We start from the raw sequence: 15,432 nt of genomic DNA on the forward strand, positions 1-15,432 counted from the left end.
TTGTTACCTGACACATTCGTTGACGCATTTTGACTGACCTAATCCTTTGACTCAGTAACAGAAATAGGATCTACCTCGAGTGCTTTTGCAGCCAGCACTTTGTCAGCCATCTTTCCCAGGTTCTCAGCTGTCAACTCCTGCGTAGTATCGATCAAACCTGTATCAACCTGCTTTGCTTTCTCAATCTCTTCTTTTTCTTTCATCTCTTTCTCCTCTTTCTGCTTTCTCTCTTTCTCTTTCTCTTCTTCAATCATCTTCTCAGTTGGCGTTCCCCACCACTTGTGCTGCCAATACTCATCATCCTCTTTTATCTCCTTGATGATGGCTTCCATATCAAGTGTGCTGTCATCAATCGCAATGTTTCCATACCGATCAAGATAGCATTCCCTATCTGGATCCCATCTATTTGCTCGTCTTGCTTCCAGATAAATGCGAGAGATCTTCAAGATTCTGTTTTCAGCAATCATCTTTCTATAACAGTACTTTTACTCGTCAGTACGATCATCTTTCCACGGAATCGGTTCATCATCATTCGCCATGAATGCGTAACCAACCGCATCTTCTTCCGGTAACACTTCCTTACTCCAATCGTACCCCTCATCATCATAAATCACTGCGAGAGCCCTTGATTTGTCTCTGTTATCTTCAGTCTGTTTCAATCTCGGCGGCTCGGATTTATTTTGATGATAAATTGCCTTTTTGTAGTAATCATCTCGAAATGGATTCTCTGACTCATCTGTGTACGCGTTTCTGCATTCACGCTTGAAGTGACCCTTCTGCTTACACTTAAAGCACGTCACCTTCGATTTGTCGAACCCCAACTTTGTAGATGGACCACCGATCGTCTTTCTCCCAGTAATCTCCATGAAGCGTTGTGCACGTCGAACTGCACTTGCCATTGCCCAACGAATGTCGATCAGTTCCATTTCTTCGGGATCTATCTGATCGTAATCTTCTTTTGTCAGATTTGTATTCCCGATCTTACCAGCCACCAACCCTTCATAAGATTCCAACACAGATGCCAAGAAAACCATCTGTTGCTTAGCCGACTCCTCATCAAAATTCTGTGCGTTCTTCAAATCTATCGCGATATTGCATGAAAACTTCGCATCAGAACGATTTGCAGAAGACGTAGATCCACTGTGATAACCACTGTGACTTCCACTGTTTGAACTGCTTTGACTTTCTTTGTTTGCTGAAGAAACATTCTCAGCAGAAAATGCAGTTTTCGGAGAAGTAGTTTTCGGCATCAAGCTTTTCGGATAGTACAAATCCAGGTTTTGCTGATAAGATGAGTGATTGACTTTGTATGTTTTCTTCAATTCTAGCTCATGACTTTCAAGTCTCTCAATCACCAAATCTGGAGTCAAATTTTCAGGAGCAATCGTGTTCTTCAACATCAGTGCGTAATATCTCCAATCCACTTCATCTGGTAATGAATCGAACAGTTTGTCAACTAGTTCTTCATTAGAATACGTAATCTTATGTCGTGCAAGTTCCAGCTTCAGATGACCGAACCTTTCAATCATTTTACAAACCGATTCATTTTTAAGACAACTAAACATGTCAAACTCTTTTCTAAGAAGTTTCGTTTTATTTTTTACAATCTCATTACTCCCTAGACATTTTTTCTTGAGTTTTTTCCATAAATCTTTAGCATTGGAGTAGTCTATCAACGAAATGATATCTTCCTGCACCGACTGAAACAATAAAGCCACACACTTTTGCTCGGCTACAAATCCTTCAATTTCTTCTTCTGATCTCAATGCTTCACCATTCTTCTTTCCATTTGCATATCCGTTTTTCATACTCTTCCAACTTGCAAATGCGAATGCCATCAGCCAGTCTTCAAACTTTGTAGACCACCTACTATAATCTTCTATAGCCATTAGCTTCGGAGGTTTGTTGAATGTACCAAATGCACTCTCCGACTCCCAAGCTTCTTTCTTTTTCTCTTTAGGTGTATCCTCATTCGTATTGCTTGAAGACGTATCGTTGTTTCCCGAACTACCCGTGAAAGCATACATGTTGCTGAAGGGATTCATGAAAATATCATCCATTTTGATTATTCCTGCAAAAACAACCAACACTTAGAAAAAAATTTCAAATTTTTGAAAATCTGGACAAATAAGCGGATCAATCTGTGATTGACAGATGAGCGGACCAGTAAGGTTCAAATAAGCGAACCCAATAAACAGATCGCAGTTTGAGCGAACCAGAAAATGTCACAAGAGCGAACCCAAAAATGTCCTTTTGAGCGAACCAGAAAATGAACGTTCGAGCGGACCAGATAGTGTCCGTTCGAGCGAACCAGTCAGTAAAAGTGTCTGAAAAGCGAACCAAAACAGGTGTTTCGAGCGAACCTGTTGTTAATTTCGAGCGAACCTAACCACTAATGTACGAAAAAGCGGACCACTTTGTTCGAAAAAGCGAACCTTTGTTTTTAGCCTGTTTTTACCATTTTTAGTCCGAATTTCACTCTAAAACTTTCTAGGGTTTGTTATTAGTGTGTTTTACACGTTATACTCAAATTTCAGACAATTTCAACCGTAGGAACCACTGAAAACCGAAAAAGTATGAGAGAAAGTGAGTAGAAAAGAGAGATTTCTGCAGATATAAGCTGTAGTAGTATGAACTCCTCGTCCTGAGCTCTGATACCACTTGTTGGACCGTTGTTTGACCCGAAAAGTCAGTCAGAGTAGCTCATCTTCAAGTACGAAGGCGGAATCAACGTAAATGAAGTTACGACAGCTTATCCTTTCAATTCCACAACTTTTATTGCTTTCAAATGTGATTTTGACAGAGTTTCGGCTCCTGAGCACACAAACACACATCTGAGATCCGCTCTAACTGACATCCCTATATATAGACATTACGGTTCGCTCATATGACATGTCATATGAGCGGACCTGTTACAATATGACAAATAAGCGGACCACACTAAAACCCTATGAGCGGACCTCTTTAACTAATGACCAGAAAAGCGAACCTACTTCTATTTTACATAATATTTACATTTTGACCCCCTGTTGACCAATCTTGACCTAGACTTCTTGTAGACATAGTCAACAGACATTCCGTGCATCAACAGTTCTGTTAGGTTAATTTTAGTTTGAAAAACTTCAAATGTTGTGGTCAATTTGAAAAAAGAAAAAAAACGAAAAAAGAAAACAAAAAAAGTTGTGGTTAATTTAAGAAAAAACAAAAAGTTTACTATTCCTAAACTTGGTTTTTAAATAATAGAGTAATAGAGTAATAATTTTAATTTTAATTTTTAATATATAGGTAAGTAATGTTACTTTCAACTTTGTATTTGTCGGCGTTGTCAGTATTTTGTTCGGGGTCAATTCGTTACCGCTTAACGCTCAGCAGATTTCCCGAAAATCACCATACGCGCACTGTAAATTTTGATGGACGTTCCTAGGCATTCCAAAAGCCTAATAAAGTTAATTTGTGCCTTAAACACTATTTATTATTGCCATAAACGTTTGTTAATAGCGTATTTAGAAGACATAAATTATTGGTTGTCACAGTTAAGGCCTTTATTAGGTAAATTCGGATGTTGAAGGGTTACGTCACGTTGTATTGAGTGCTATTACATCGTAACGAAGAATTACAAGTCATGCATGCCCTAATAAACCATGTTGGGCCTTGATATATTTTAGAAGCCCACTAAGACCTTCATTATGTAACATTCGGTGTTGAAGGATTACAACACGTTGTATTGAGTGCTATTATATCGTAACAAAATATTACTAGTCATATATGCCCTAATAGAACGTGTTGGGCCTTGATATATCTTAATGGCCCATTAAGGCCTTTATTATGTAACATTCGATGTTGAAGGGTTATATCATGTCATGTTGAGTAATCTTGTATCGTAATGGATACTAACAGGTCATACAAGCCCTAATAGACCGTGTGGGCCTTGATATATCTTAATGGCCCAATTAAGGCCTTTATTATATAAAATTAGACATTGAAGGTTATACCACGTTGTATTGAGTGATATTATATCGTAACGAACAATTACAAGTCGTGCATGCCCTAATAGACTGTGTTAAGCCTCGATATATCTTAAGGGCTCGTTCAGGCCTTTATTATGTAACATTCAATGTTTGAGGGTTACAACACGTTGTATTGAGTGCTATTATATCGTAATGAAGATTTACAAGTCATACATGCCCTAATAAACCATGCCGGGCCTTGATATATCTTAAAAGCCCATTAAGACCTTCATTATGTAACATTCGATGTTAAAGGATTACATCACGTTGTATTGAGTGCTATTATATCGTAACAAAATATTACAAGTCATATATGCCCTAATAGTGCGTGTTGGGCATTGATATATCTTAATGGGCCGTTAAGGTCTTTATTATGTAACATTCGATGTTGGAGGGTTATATCATGTCATGTTGAATGATCTTGCATCGTAATGGACACTAACAAGTCATAGAATCCCTAATAGACCGTGTGGGCCTTGATATATCTTAATGGCCCAATTAAGGCCTTTATAATGTAAGATTCGATGTTGAAGGGTTATACCCCGTTGTATTGAGTGATATTATATCATAACGAACAATTACAAGTCATACATGCCCTAATAGACTATGTTAAGCCTCAATATATCTTAATGGACCGTTCAGGCCTTTATTATGAAACATTCGATGTTGAAGGGTTACAGCACGTTGTATTGAGTGCTATTATATCGTAACGAAGATTTACAAGTCATACATGCCCTAATAGACTGTATTGGACCTTAATATATCTTAAAGATCCGCTAAGACCTTTATTATGTAATATTCGATATTGAAGGGTTACATCACGTTGTATTGAGTGCTATTATATGGTTCCCAAGAATACGACTCATACATGCTCTAATAGACCGTACTAAGGCCTCTTGGATTCCTACGATTTTTCTACAGAACTATTACATTCATTATTTTCCTACGGATTTATGACGAATTGTTAAAAGGAACGTATTTCGTAGTAATTGCGTCAGTATTTTCCTACACATTTCCTACAGATATATATAAATTTGATTTAAAATAACATATATGTGTATTACAAAAAAAAAAAAATTCCATTTCGTGAGTAATCTGTCGGAATTTCCAACACACTTGCTACGGAATTAATTTACAAACGACATATATTTTTATTAAATAATAAAACTTTATATTTTAATATCGTTAATTTTATTTATTATAAATGTTTTTTATGATAAATTGGATTCCTACACATTTCCTACTAATGATTAAAATGAAAACGAATTTCGTAGGAATTGCGTCAGTATTTTCCTACACATTTCCTATGGATATATATACAAATGTGTTTTAAAAATAAACATATATGTGTATTACAAAAAAATTATACATTTCGTGAGTAATCTGTCGGAATTTCCAACACACATCCTACGAAATCAAATTAGAAATAACATATATATTTGTTAAATAATAAATCTATATTTTAATATCGTTAATTTTGTTTATTATGAATATTTTTTTACGATAAATTGGATTCCTACGCATTTCCTATTAATCGTTAAAATAAAAACAAATTCCGTTGGAATTCCATCGAAAATTTACGACACATTTCTTATGCATACAGATTTCCTACGAATTTCCGACTAATAGTTAAAATGAAAACGTATTCCGTCGAAAATCCGTGGGAAATTTCTGACACTTTTCCTATGCATAACCATTTGTGGCTTTTTTATCGCTTTTTTGTCACAAAACTAAGATCCTTTCTTGTTCGTCGGAATTTTGTGGGAAAAGTGTCGCCATTTTCGTTCGTAGAAAATGTGTAGAAAATTTTGGTAGGAATTATAGCAGCTTTCTTACAGTGAAATTGTCAGGTTTCATAGTTTTGGGGCCTTAGAATAGCATCAGACCATGTGTAGTGGTTAAACAAAATAATGCCCCCACCATGGGGCATTATTCGACACGTGGCAGTCCAGTCAGCATGGGGCATTATTGCAAAAGTGGCGTAGTGGGACACTATTCCAATAATGCCCATGCAATCAATAAACAATTATTTTTTTATAGAGAAAAGAAAAAAAATAAATAAGAAAAGGCCCCTTTACACTTGGACCACTCCCATTGGCCACATGCAAATTCAATTTAACAACTTCAGCGTTTTTTTAAAAACGCCGGTAGGCAATTTTCTCAAATATAACGCCAGAAAACGCCCGGTGTAATGGGGGAGAGGGCATGTTTTGGCATTTTTTTTTCAATTTTTTTTTAAAAATACCGCCCCACTACGGGTGATCTCAGTAACACTAACATCTGCAACGTATGAATACGTACAATAACGTATGAACAGTAACAAATGTTGATGTTGTGTATATTATATTATTAATATTTCACTTATTTAAGATTGACCACTACACTAAATTTATGTATCTTACAGTGTATCCATCATTACATATACTATGTTATCAAAGTTCCACATACTTATGAAAATGACAGTGTGTGATTTTTGTGCCTTTTCAGCACATAAAGGTTTCGCCTAATTACATATATGTTATTCTTAATTTGATCTTTGAGTTGCTCCATTTCCCTAGGTCCGTCCCCTTTACCTTATTCTCAAACTCATCTTATATGGCGGAGCATCCTTTGAGAACTACCCTCCTCGCAGACCGAGTAGCCTAAAACACTTTTATCAATTTGTTTTTTGTGCGTAATCTTACGTGTCAAATAGTTTACAAAGTAACCGTTTTTCAACTGATATATTGTCCACATTAAAATACCAATATCAAATTATGAAAATACAATCGTATCAATTTTCAATAACATATATACAAATAAGCCCATACATAAGAGTCTTTAGGTGATACATTTTACTTAATGATATACTTTTGATAACCAATTTATCACTCATGGTAAATAATAATATATAAAAAAATCATATAAGCAATTCACCAATAGTTGCAAGATATTGATTCAATTTTTACAATAGACTAACTATTATAGTATTCAGTACAATTATAAATAATCATCAATTATAGTGATAATCAATCAATGCACAATGAGAGGATATGTTTCAAGTGAAGAACAATCAGCTTGCACTAGCTCAACCTCCTTTCCACTAGAAATCAATACGATTTCTTCAAGAATTGGTTCCATGGAGTTTTGAACATCATTCGTGATTGTCTCCGGCAATGGAGAATTGGCCGGCAAACAAGAAAAAGTAGATGATGATGGTTTTGCCAACTCATTGGCTCTTTCAACTTGAACATTCCAGTCAGTTGTAAAAAGAACATAAAGCATGAGCAATGCACATGTTACTTGAGCTGCAAACAATCCAAACCAAAGCCCCGCGAACCCCAATTTCACGGTGAACCCCATTAATATAGCCACCGGCATTCCCACGAAGTAAAATGATCCCAAGTTAATATTAGCCCCCACGGTTGGCCTCGCACTGCCTCTAAGAACACCGCAACCAGTGGTCTGAGGGCAGTTTCCAAGCTCACAAAGTCCTGCCACATAAAATATTATTGTATATTAATTGTGTATATATGAGCATTCACATCTCATTCCCTATATTAACACTTTCCCTATAATTGAAGGAAAAATTTATGGTATTAACTAAACTTTACACTACATCCCATTCACTAAAACAAGGATCAAGTTTAGGGACTCATTTTTCCATTTCCCGTACTTAGGGACTCGCTATTCATTCTCTATATTTATTTCTCATGATATTTTTGAGAGTGGCTGTGTGTGAAAAAATAGCAAATTAAAAAAAACAAACAAAAATATTATTATAGGGAAATAGATAGAGATAGATATGGGGAATGCGATTATGAGGTACTAATTTAATGGGTAAATATATTAGTTTTAGCTAAATTATAAATATGAAGATGGAGACTTGGATGTGAATGCTTTAATAGGGTTACATAGGATACATAGAGAAAAAATATTACACTAGAATACCTGCCAGTGGCAATGCAACTGATGTTAGTTCAAGAATCTCTACATCCGCCGTGAAAAACCGCCCCCAACGGTGCCTCATCAATGTAGTAAACACCATCGCTGAAAAACCCATGACACAAGCGCAAATAAGCGAAATGATCATTGATATACGAGCCTTAGCAGGCCGTTTAGCTCCGAGCTCATTCCCAACCCTAGTTGAAACCCCAAGGCTTAAAGCTGAAGGAAAAACATAAACCAACGAAGTCGTTTGGATGAGTATACCCATTGATGCCACGGTAGCCCTAGGGTTTGATAGTAATCCACATAATATTATCATTAATTCATACCACCACCATTCCAAACATACACTCACACATGTCGGGATGGCAAGCGCTAGCAACGAAGACCAACCGTTTAAACAGTCGGTGCTTGGTGGCACCCACGATTCCTGGTGCATGCCGTAGAAGTAAACGACGGTGACAAGAAGGAATAACAAGTTTAGGTTAGTGATCACCACTGCAACAGCCACACCAATAACACCCAATTTGAAATACCCTACTAGCAAAATATTTAATGGTACATGAATTAGTATAGAAACCGCTGAACAACAAGTTAACGGTAAAGTTATGTTTTGTGTCCGGAGATATATACGGAGAGGGTGTAAAAGGGACAACACGAAAAGGTCAGGTATCGAAAAAACAATGAAAGTTTGTGCTACGGTTGATATCTCTTTGTCTTGGCCACACCATATCAAAATTGTCTTCATGTTAAGCCAAATGAAAGAGATTGGGAGAGAAGTTGACAGGAGCAAAAGGATTGTTCTTTGTAAAGTTAAGCCCAATAGTTTCATTTGTTTTGCGCCGTAAGCCTGACCACAAATGGGTTCCATGCCCATGGCTAAGCCCGAGATGATGGAGTAACCGGTGATGTTGGCAAAGCCAATGGAGAGAGACCCTCCGGCAAGCTCAAGCTCGCCTAGGTTGCCAAGGAAAAGCATTGAGATCATGGCTCTTGAATATAGTAGTAAACCGGTTATGGCTGTTGGTCCTGAGATCTTTCCAATGGCTTTGATCTCCTCTAAGGCCTACACATGAAGAGTTAAATAATGAATGAAACCTTTCTATATAACTTTACAAAATCTATGTATTATGAAGAAAGTTCAATGCATGCTTCTTTTATATGTGAGTGAATATTGTTAGTTCAAAAGGGGTAGCTAAATTTGGATAAATGGTTGTGATGTACCACTCACTACTAGAAGACTGCCTGTATTCCTACCAAAATTTCCTACACATTCCCTACGAACGAAAATGCCGACACTTTTCCCACGAAATTCCGACGAACAAGAAAGGGTCTTAGTTTTGTGACAAAAAAAGCGACAAAAAAGCCACAAAATGTTATGCGTAGGAAAAGTGTCAGAAATTTCCCACGGATTTCCGACGGAATTCGTTTTCATATTAAGTATTAGTCGGAAATTCGTAGGAATCGGTATTTCGTGGGAAAAGTGTCGGCATTTTCGTTTGTAGGAAATTTTGGTAGGAATAGTGTCATTTTGTTGTCCATTAGTGGAAAAGGTTGCTACTTTAAAAGGAGTAGGATAAAAATAGTACCATTTGAAAAGCTTTAACGAGACGCTACATATTGTAGTTTTTACCTTTTGTACAGCTTAAGGACCCATGCAAGTTTTTCACACATTTAAAGGTGTAAAAAATAAGCTTGAAAAAATGGAACTCATTAAATTTTTGGCTAATAAAGTTACATTTTGAAAAAAAAAAAAAAATCATTCACATTTATAACTCTGAAGAAATATCAGGTGTACATTGGTAGAGATCAACGGAAATCATTTTTTTCATGCAAAAGGAAGTGTATGAAAATGTCAACAAAAATGTATACCTGAGAAGGAGTTGGCCAACCATGAAGTTGGTGATGATTATCATCCATGGATTTCGGGGGATTATTATTGAGATTTTTGAAAAGGGTATTCTTGTAAAAGACAACTTTGGATGGGGAAGATTGTGTTGGGTTACACATGGAACAAATATTCTTGTTGTTAGGTGGATGGGGAACTAAAGAAACAAGTTAACAACTATAAATAAACATGTTGGAGATGGTGAGCAAGTGTTTGTGTGTGAAAAACATAGACATATAAACAAAAAGAAAGGCAATAAAAGAGAGGTGGTAGATGAAGTACAACCAGTATAAACAGCTGGTGTTCAATTCTGATTTGTTCACAGAGAAAGAGAATGACAAGAGAGAGAGAATAGAATTGAATGAATGATGTATAGAGTATATGAGACTTGCGTATATATACATGAAAGGGTAGGGTCCTACCATTTTTAAGTTTGATTGGTGACAATTAAGGACTTTTCAAATTATAATATACTGTGATTAAATCACCGAAGTGGTAGTTCTTCTTTGAAGACTTAAGTTCAATTCTCATTTGGTAAAAAAAAAAAGTAATACATTTGTGGGCAGTGATAGGAGACACAGAGAAACCTGAGTTCGATCCTGAATCAAACGGGTTTTACTGACAATTTTACCGCCGTGCCTACGGGTGGGTAGGTTACCGGGTTTTCCCCGGAATTAGTGGTGAACGACTCGGGTTACTCTTGGAGTACTCCGTTTGTCCGGTGGGTACCCTAAGAGTGCTCGGAATTGATTTGTTTACCGTTAAAAAAAAATAAAATAAAATAAAAATAAAGTGAAGTTAGATTGTGTATCAAAACCGGAAGTTGAGAAACTTGATAGAAACAATAAACCTACAATATAAGGCCATCCGTAGTCATAAAGCCCCTGTGTGGGCGTTATGCAATACGTGTCGTGCCACGTGTGCGGGTGGGCGTTATGGGGCGTTATGCATTTAAGCCCGTAGTCATAAAGCCCCTACCCATCATTACCTAATTATTAATTTTCAATTTTATTATTAATTATAAAAATTCTATTCTATTTTTTGATTGGCCAAATGAAGTAACCAAACAAAAATAACGCCGCGATATGTATCGCGCCGCCCACCAAAAAAAAACCCCATAACGACGCCTGTCACGGTGTTCAGGGCGTTATGGGGCGTTATGAGAGAAAAAGGGCGCCACATGGAGCCCCACTACACATTACCTAATTGGTTAACTTTATGGGCCAACCAAAATGATACATGCATCACCAAAATTGTTTTGTATTTTCGGAATAGTTTATGTAAAAATTTCTCTCGCTCTTGTTAGAGCATTCACATCCATTCCACTAAATTGTGTGAGTGGAGTTTTTATAATATGAAGAGTATAAAAAGTGGTTGTGAGTGGAGGAGAGAGAAAATGTTACTGTTCATCTGTATATTTGAAAAGACACTGTTCACCCCCTATAATTTTTTAATATATTTTAAAAGTGGTTGTGAGTGAAGAAGAGAGAAAAGATAATGATAAAGATATAAAAATATATTATTTAATTGAAAAGGAGAGAGAGAAAATATAGTGTATTTTAGTGTAATTTATGGTGAAAAAAATAGTGGAATGGATGTAAATGCTCTTAGGACTACATGTTAATATTGTCCACTTGTTAATCATAGTTATAGGGGCGGATATATATTAGACTAAGGGGTAGCCTCCGCTACCGCTTGGTCGGAAAATTTTTGACGTTTTTAGTGTAAATTTTGGAAAAATTTGACGTTTTTTCGATTTCGTTACCGCTTATTTATAAAACGTTCCCGCTTGGTCGAAATCCTAGATCCGCCACTGCATAGTTAGTAAGAATGACACATGACAATGATTGGACCTTGAATTCTTACGTATTGCTATTACTTAAGCTATACTTTAAATATTTGATAAATGATAAACATGAGTTAAATGCCATTTTAGTCCCTGTGGTTTGAGTCATTTTGTCAGTTTAGTCCAAAGGTTTCATTTTTAATCTGTAGGTCCAAAAAGGTTTCACAGTTGCCATTTTAGTCCACTTGGTTAACTTCATCCATTTTTTCTGTTAACGAGAAGGCCAATTTGGTCATTATGTATGTAATTCTGTTAACTAAAAGGGCAATTCAGTCATATAAAATGACCGAATTGGCCTTCTCGTTAACAGAAAAAATTGATGAAGTTAACCCAGTGGACTAAAATGGCAACTGTGAAATCTTTTTGAACCCACGGGTTAAAAATGGAACTTTTGGACTAAACTGGTAAAATAGCCCAAACCATAGAGACCAAAATGGCATTTAACTCGATAAACATTTTATATAAACAGTGTAAAATTTAAAGAGTTACTTACAATGGTAGGAGCATGGTTGTAAAACAAGGTTTCCAAGGTCGAGTACTCCCCGAGTAGTCGCTACAAGGTAGGCTGCCGAGACGATTTTCTCTAATTCCGTCTTACTCGGAATCAATCAAACGCGGTCAACCTCGGCCAAAATTGGATCTAGTAGGTCAATTCGAGCCGAGTTTGACTTACAAAATAATAAAACATAATTTATATGACTATCGTATTAAACAATGAATATCATTTTCAAGTATTTTGTTATAAATATTAGTAAATTTATGTTATTAGACATATATTTAATTAGTAAATTTATGTTATTAGACATATATTTAATTTTCGACAACTAATTTCTTTATAATTTAACATGTCCGGGTACTCTCCGCCTATTCCGAGTACTCTCAACTCCCTGATCGACCGACTAGGGAGCGCCTATCGACTTTTGCAACCATGGGTAGGAGTATGAAAATGTATTGTAGGGTTATATATGGTATATAGAATATAGAAATGGTGTGAATCTATTAAATGTGTCGAATTGGGGCGTAATAGGGGAAAACATTTTGGTTTGACGAGCTGAGTCTGACAATTTAAGTGAAATTTGCTTCGAAAAATAAATAATTTTAGAAATATATGAAGAAGAGTAGATTGTCAAAATCGTCCCTAAGGTTTGGACATGTTTGTCATTTTCATTGAAAACAATTTTTTTTGACATTATAGTCTTTCACTTTTAGGATTTTTTTTACCATTTTCATACAAACATCTAATTTGCTTTATTTTTTCTGTCATACATTTCGATAAAAATGACAAAAAATCTCAAATATCGGGGTAGATTTTGGCAAAAAAAAAAAAAAAAAGTCAGACGTTTGGAAGAAAATGACAAAAATTTCTAAGAGTGAAGGACTACATGGTACAAAAAAAGTTGTTTTGGATGAAAATGGTAAACATACCCAAACCTCAAGGACGATTTTGGCAATTTACTCTACGAAAATCTATAAGTGTCAGTGTTAATTTAGGTTTATTGTGTTGATAATGGTAACAAAAAAAATGGTACAAAAGGTTAAAAAGAGAAATATAATAGTCTTGAGATGATGTTTACTAAGAAAATCAATATGATCGTTCAATTGAACTCTGCATAAATACTTATATTTAGAGTTAACTAGTATTAAGCACTCCCGTGTTGCGATGGGGACGAGCACTAATTTCACACTACTGTCAGCGATCACAGACACTTAAATTGCAACATGTTAATGCGAAGAAATTAAAGCAAACCGTAAAACATAGAATAAAATAACTAAGTTAATCTAAGACTCACGCGTTACGATGAACACGCGTCTATTTTTTCCCGTTTGACAGGTTCATCGTAATCTATATATAATATACATCATTACTACTATACAAACCATAATGCATACATTACAATAACCATCGCATCAATATGTTGCAAATTATATTTATACAAGATTTTGGCTAAATTAATTAGATTATAATAAATTATAATAATTTACAAATAAAACAACACAACTTTGAATGGATCAAACCGATTGAATATGGTAAGATAATAAAACCATTATTCGATTAGGGTACAACCACTTAAGCACAATTTACAACCATACATGCATACAAAACAAATTGAATTTGGTAATGTAATGAAACCATTATTTGATTAAGGTACAACCACTTAAGCACAATTTACAACCAAACAATATAAATGTACAATAGCACCTTGCAAGACAAACCCTCAATGCACAACTTACAACGTACTAATGCACAATTTACAACCATACATGCATACAAAACAAATTGAATTTGGTAAGGTAATGAAACCATTATTTGATTAAGGTACAACCACTTAAGCATAATTTATAACCAAACAATATAAATGTGCAATAGAACCTTGCAAGACAAACCCTTAATGCACAACTTACAACTTACTAATGCACTGACTTGTTGCAAATTAATAGTATATAAATTACATTTTTTGTCCCTATGGTTTATTGAAAATAACTATAACAGTCTATTAGTTTAAAAATTACCAAAATAGTCCATATACTTTTTATTTTGTAACAATTAAAATCCAAATCCGTTAACCCTATCCAATTATGCTGTTAAGTTTGGATGAAATTACTAAATTTCCCCTACTATTAAAAAAAACATAATATATAAAATTTTGAAAAAAAATAAAATAAAACAATTAAAGGTGGGATCACTTCACAAAGTTTCAAAACTTCATCTTTCCCACACTTCATATTTTCCCGGTCATTTTCTCTGACTCCGGTCATCTTCTTCGACGGGCTCTTCATTTCTGGCAACAAAATTTTCAGTTTAGTTTCTTTATTAGTAAAACATGTGATGTAATACCATCTTTCTCCTACATAAAACTATATTTTTCTCATACGTAACATTGTATAATCTTAACTAATTATTAGTTAAAATTAGTTGCATTTCAACATTATCTCACTCATTTGGTAGCGAAATTAAATCCACAAACTCAATAGCCTTGTTCATACCCAAATGGTTATAGTTCTGTTTCAAACTTGATACACCACTATCGGACCACCACAAAACATATGAAAATATAATCAAAATTCAGAGGTATATAGTTTAAAGGAAAATGGAAGAAAAAATAATTAGGGTTCCGCCAAACTGAGATACCATGACAACGGTGTGGCGACAACGTTTACTTGCGGAAAAAGTTCATTGTCACCACTCGATGATGACGGAGTTGCTGTTGTTGCTTCATCGATCCGCCTTTGAACAAAATCCGAAAATCGCTCCTTCAAAATCCGAATCATCGCCTGATTAACTTTTCTCAATTAACTTATTGCATGAAACCCCTTGTCTCAGGTTAACTGTTCCCATTAAACCCCTTGTTGCCCAAACCCAATTGTTTCGAACTCTCTTTTTTTCTGATCTTTGGCCTCGGGTCTCGTTTCTCGATGGTGGTGGTGCGTGAGATCTGATGAGTTAATTACCTTTTGTTTTAATTTAGATGTATATATTTTTGTTTTTTATTAATAAAGGCATTATGGTCAATTCACATGTACTTAACAACATAATTGGATGAGATTAACAGAGATGGACTGTAATTATTACAAAAGTGAAAGTATAGTGACTGTTTTGGCAATTTTTAAACTAATGGACTGTAATAGATAGTTTTAAGAAACCATAAGACGGAAAACATAATTAACGCTTACATTTATTTACAAACTATACTATAAATATAGATTGTTTGGTGCGTCGACCTATAATTGGCATGACATTTGGTTTAACGGTATCAAAGCATGTG

General features: G+C 35.3%; 1 protein-coding gene across 2 annotated transcripts; it reads right to left on the reverse strand.

Moving 5' to 3' along the window:
* Window positions 1-6,778: 6,778 nt before the first annotated feature.
* Window positions 6,779-10,171, reverse strand: LOC110920598 (protein DETOXIFICATION 48). 2 transcript variants are annotated; one of them, XM_035983679.1, is made up of 4 exons: window positions 9,807-10,171; window positions 8,199-9,000; window positions 7,938-8,036; window positions 6,779-7,480 (listed from the first exon to the last, which is right to left on the reverse strand). In XM_035983679.1, the coding sequence occupies exons 1-4, from the start codon at window positions 9,942-9,944 to the stop codon at window positions 7,020-7,022; spliced, it is 1,500 nt and encodes a 499-aa protein (XP_035839572.1). In that variant the 5' UTR covers window positions 9,945-10,171; the 3' UTR covers window positions 6,779-7,019. The 2 variants fall into 2 exon arrangements, with proteins under 2 accessions (XP_035839572.1, XP_022020465.1); XM_022164773.2 differs by having other exon boundaries at window positions 6,915-7,480; window positions 7,938-9,000.
* Window positions 10,172-15,432: the final 5,261 nt, after the last annotated feature.

Source organism: Helianthus annuus, chromosome 2 (genome assembly GCF_002127325.2).
Source record: "Helianthus annuus cultivar XRQ/B chromosome 2, HanXRQr2.0-SUNRISE, whole genome shotgun sequence".
In the NCBI taxonomy this organism is placed as follows: Eukaryota; Viridiplantae; Streptophyta; class Magnoliopsida; order Asterales; family Asteraceae; genus Helianthus; species Helianthus annuus.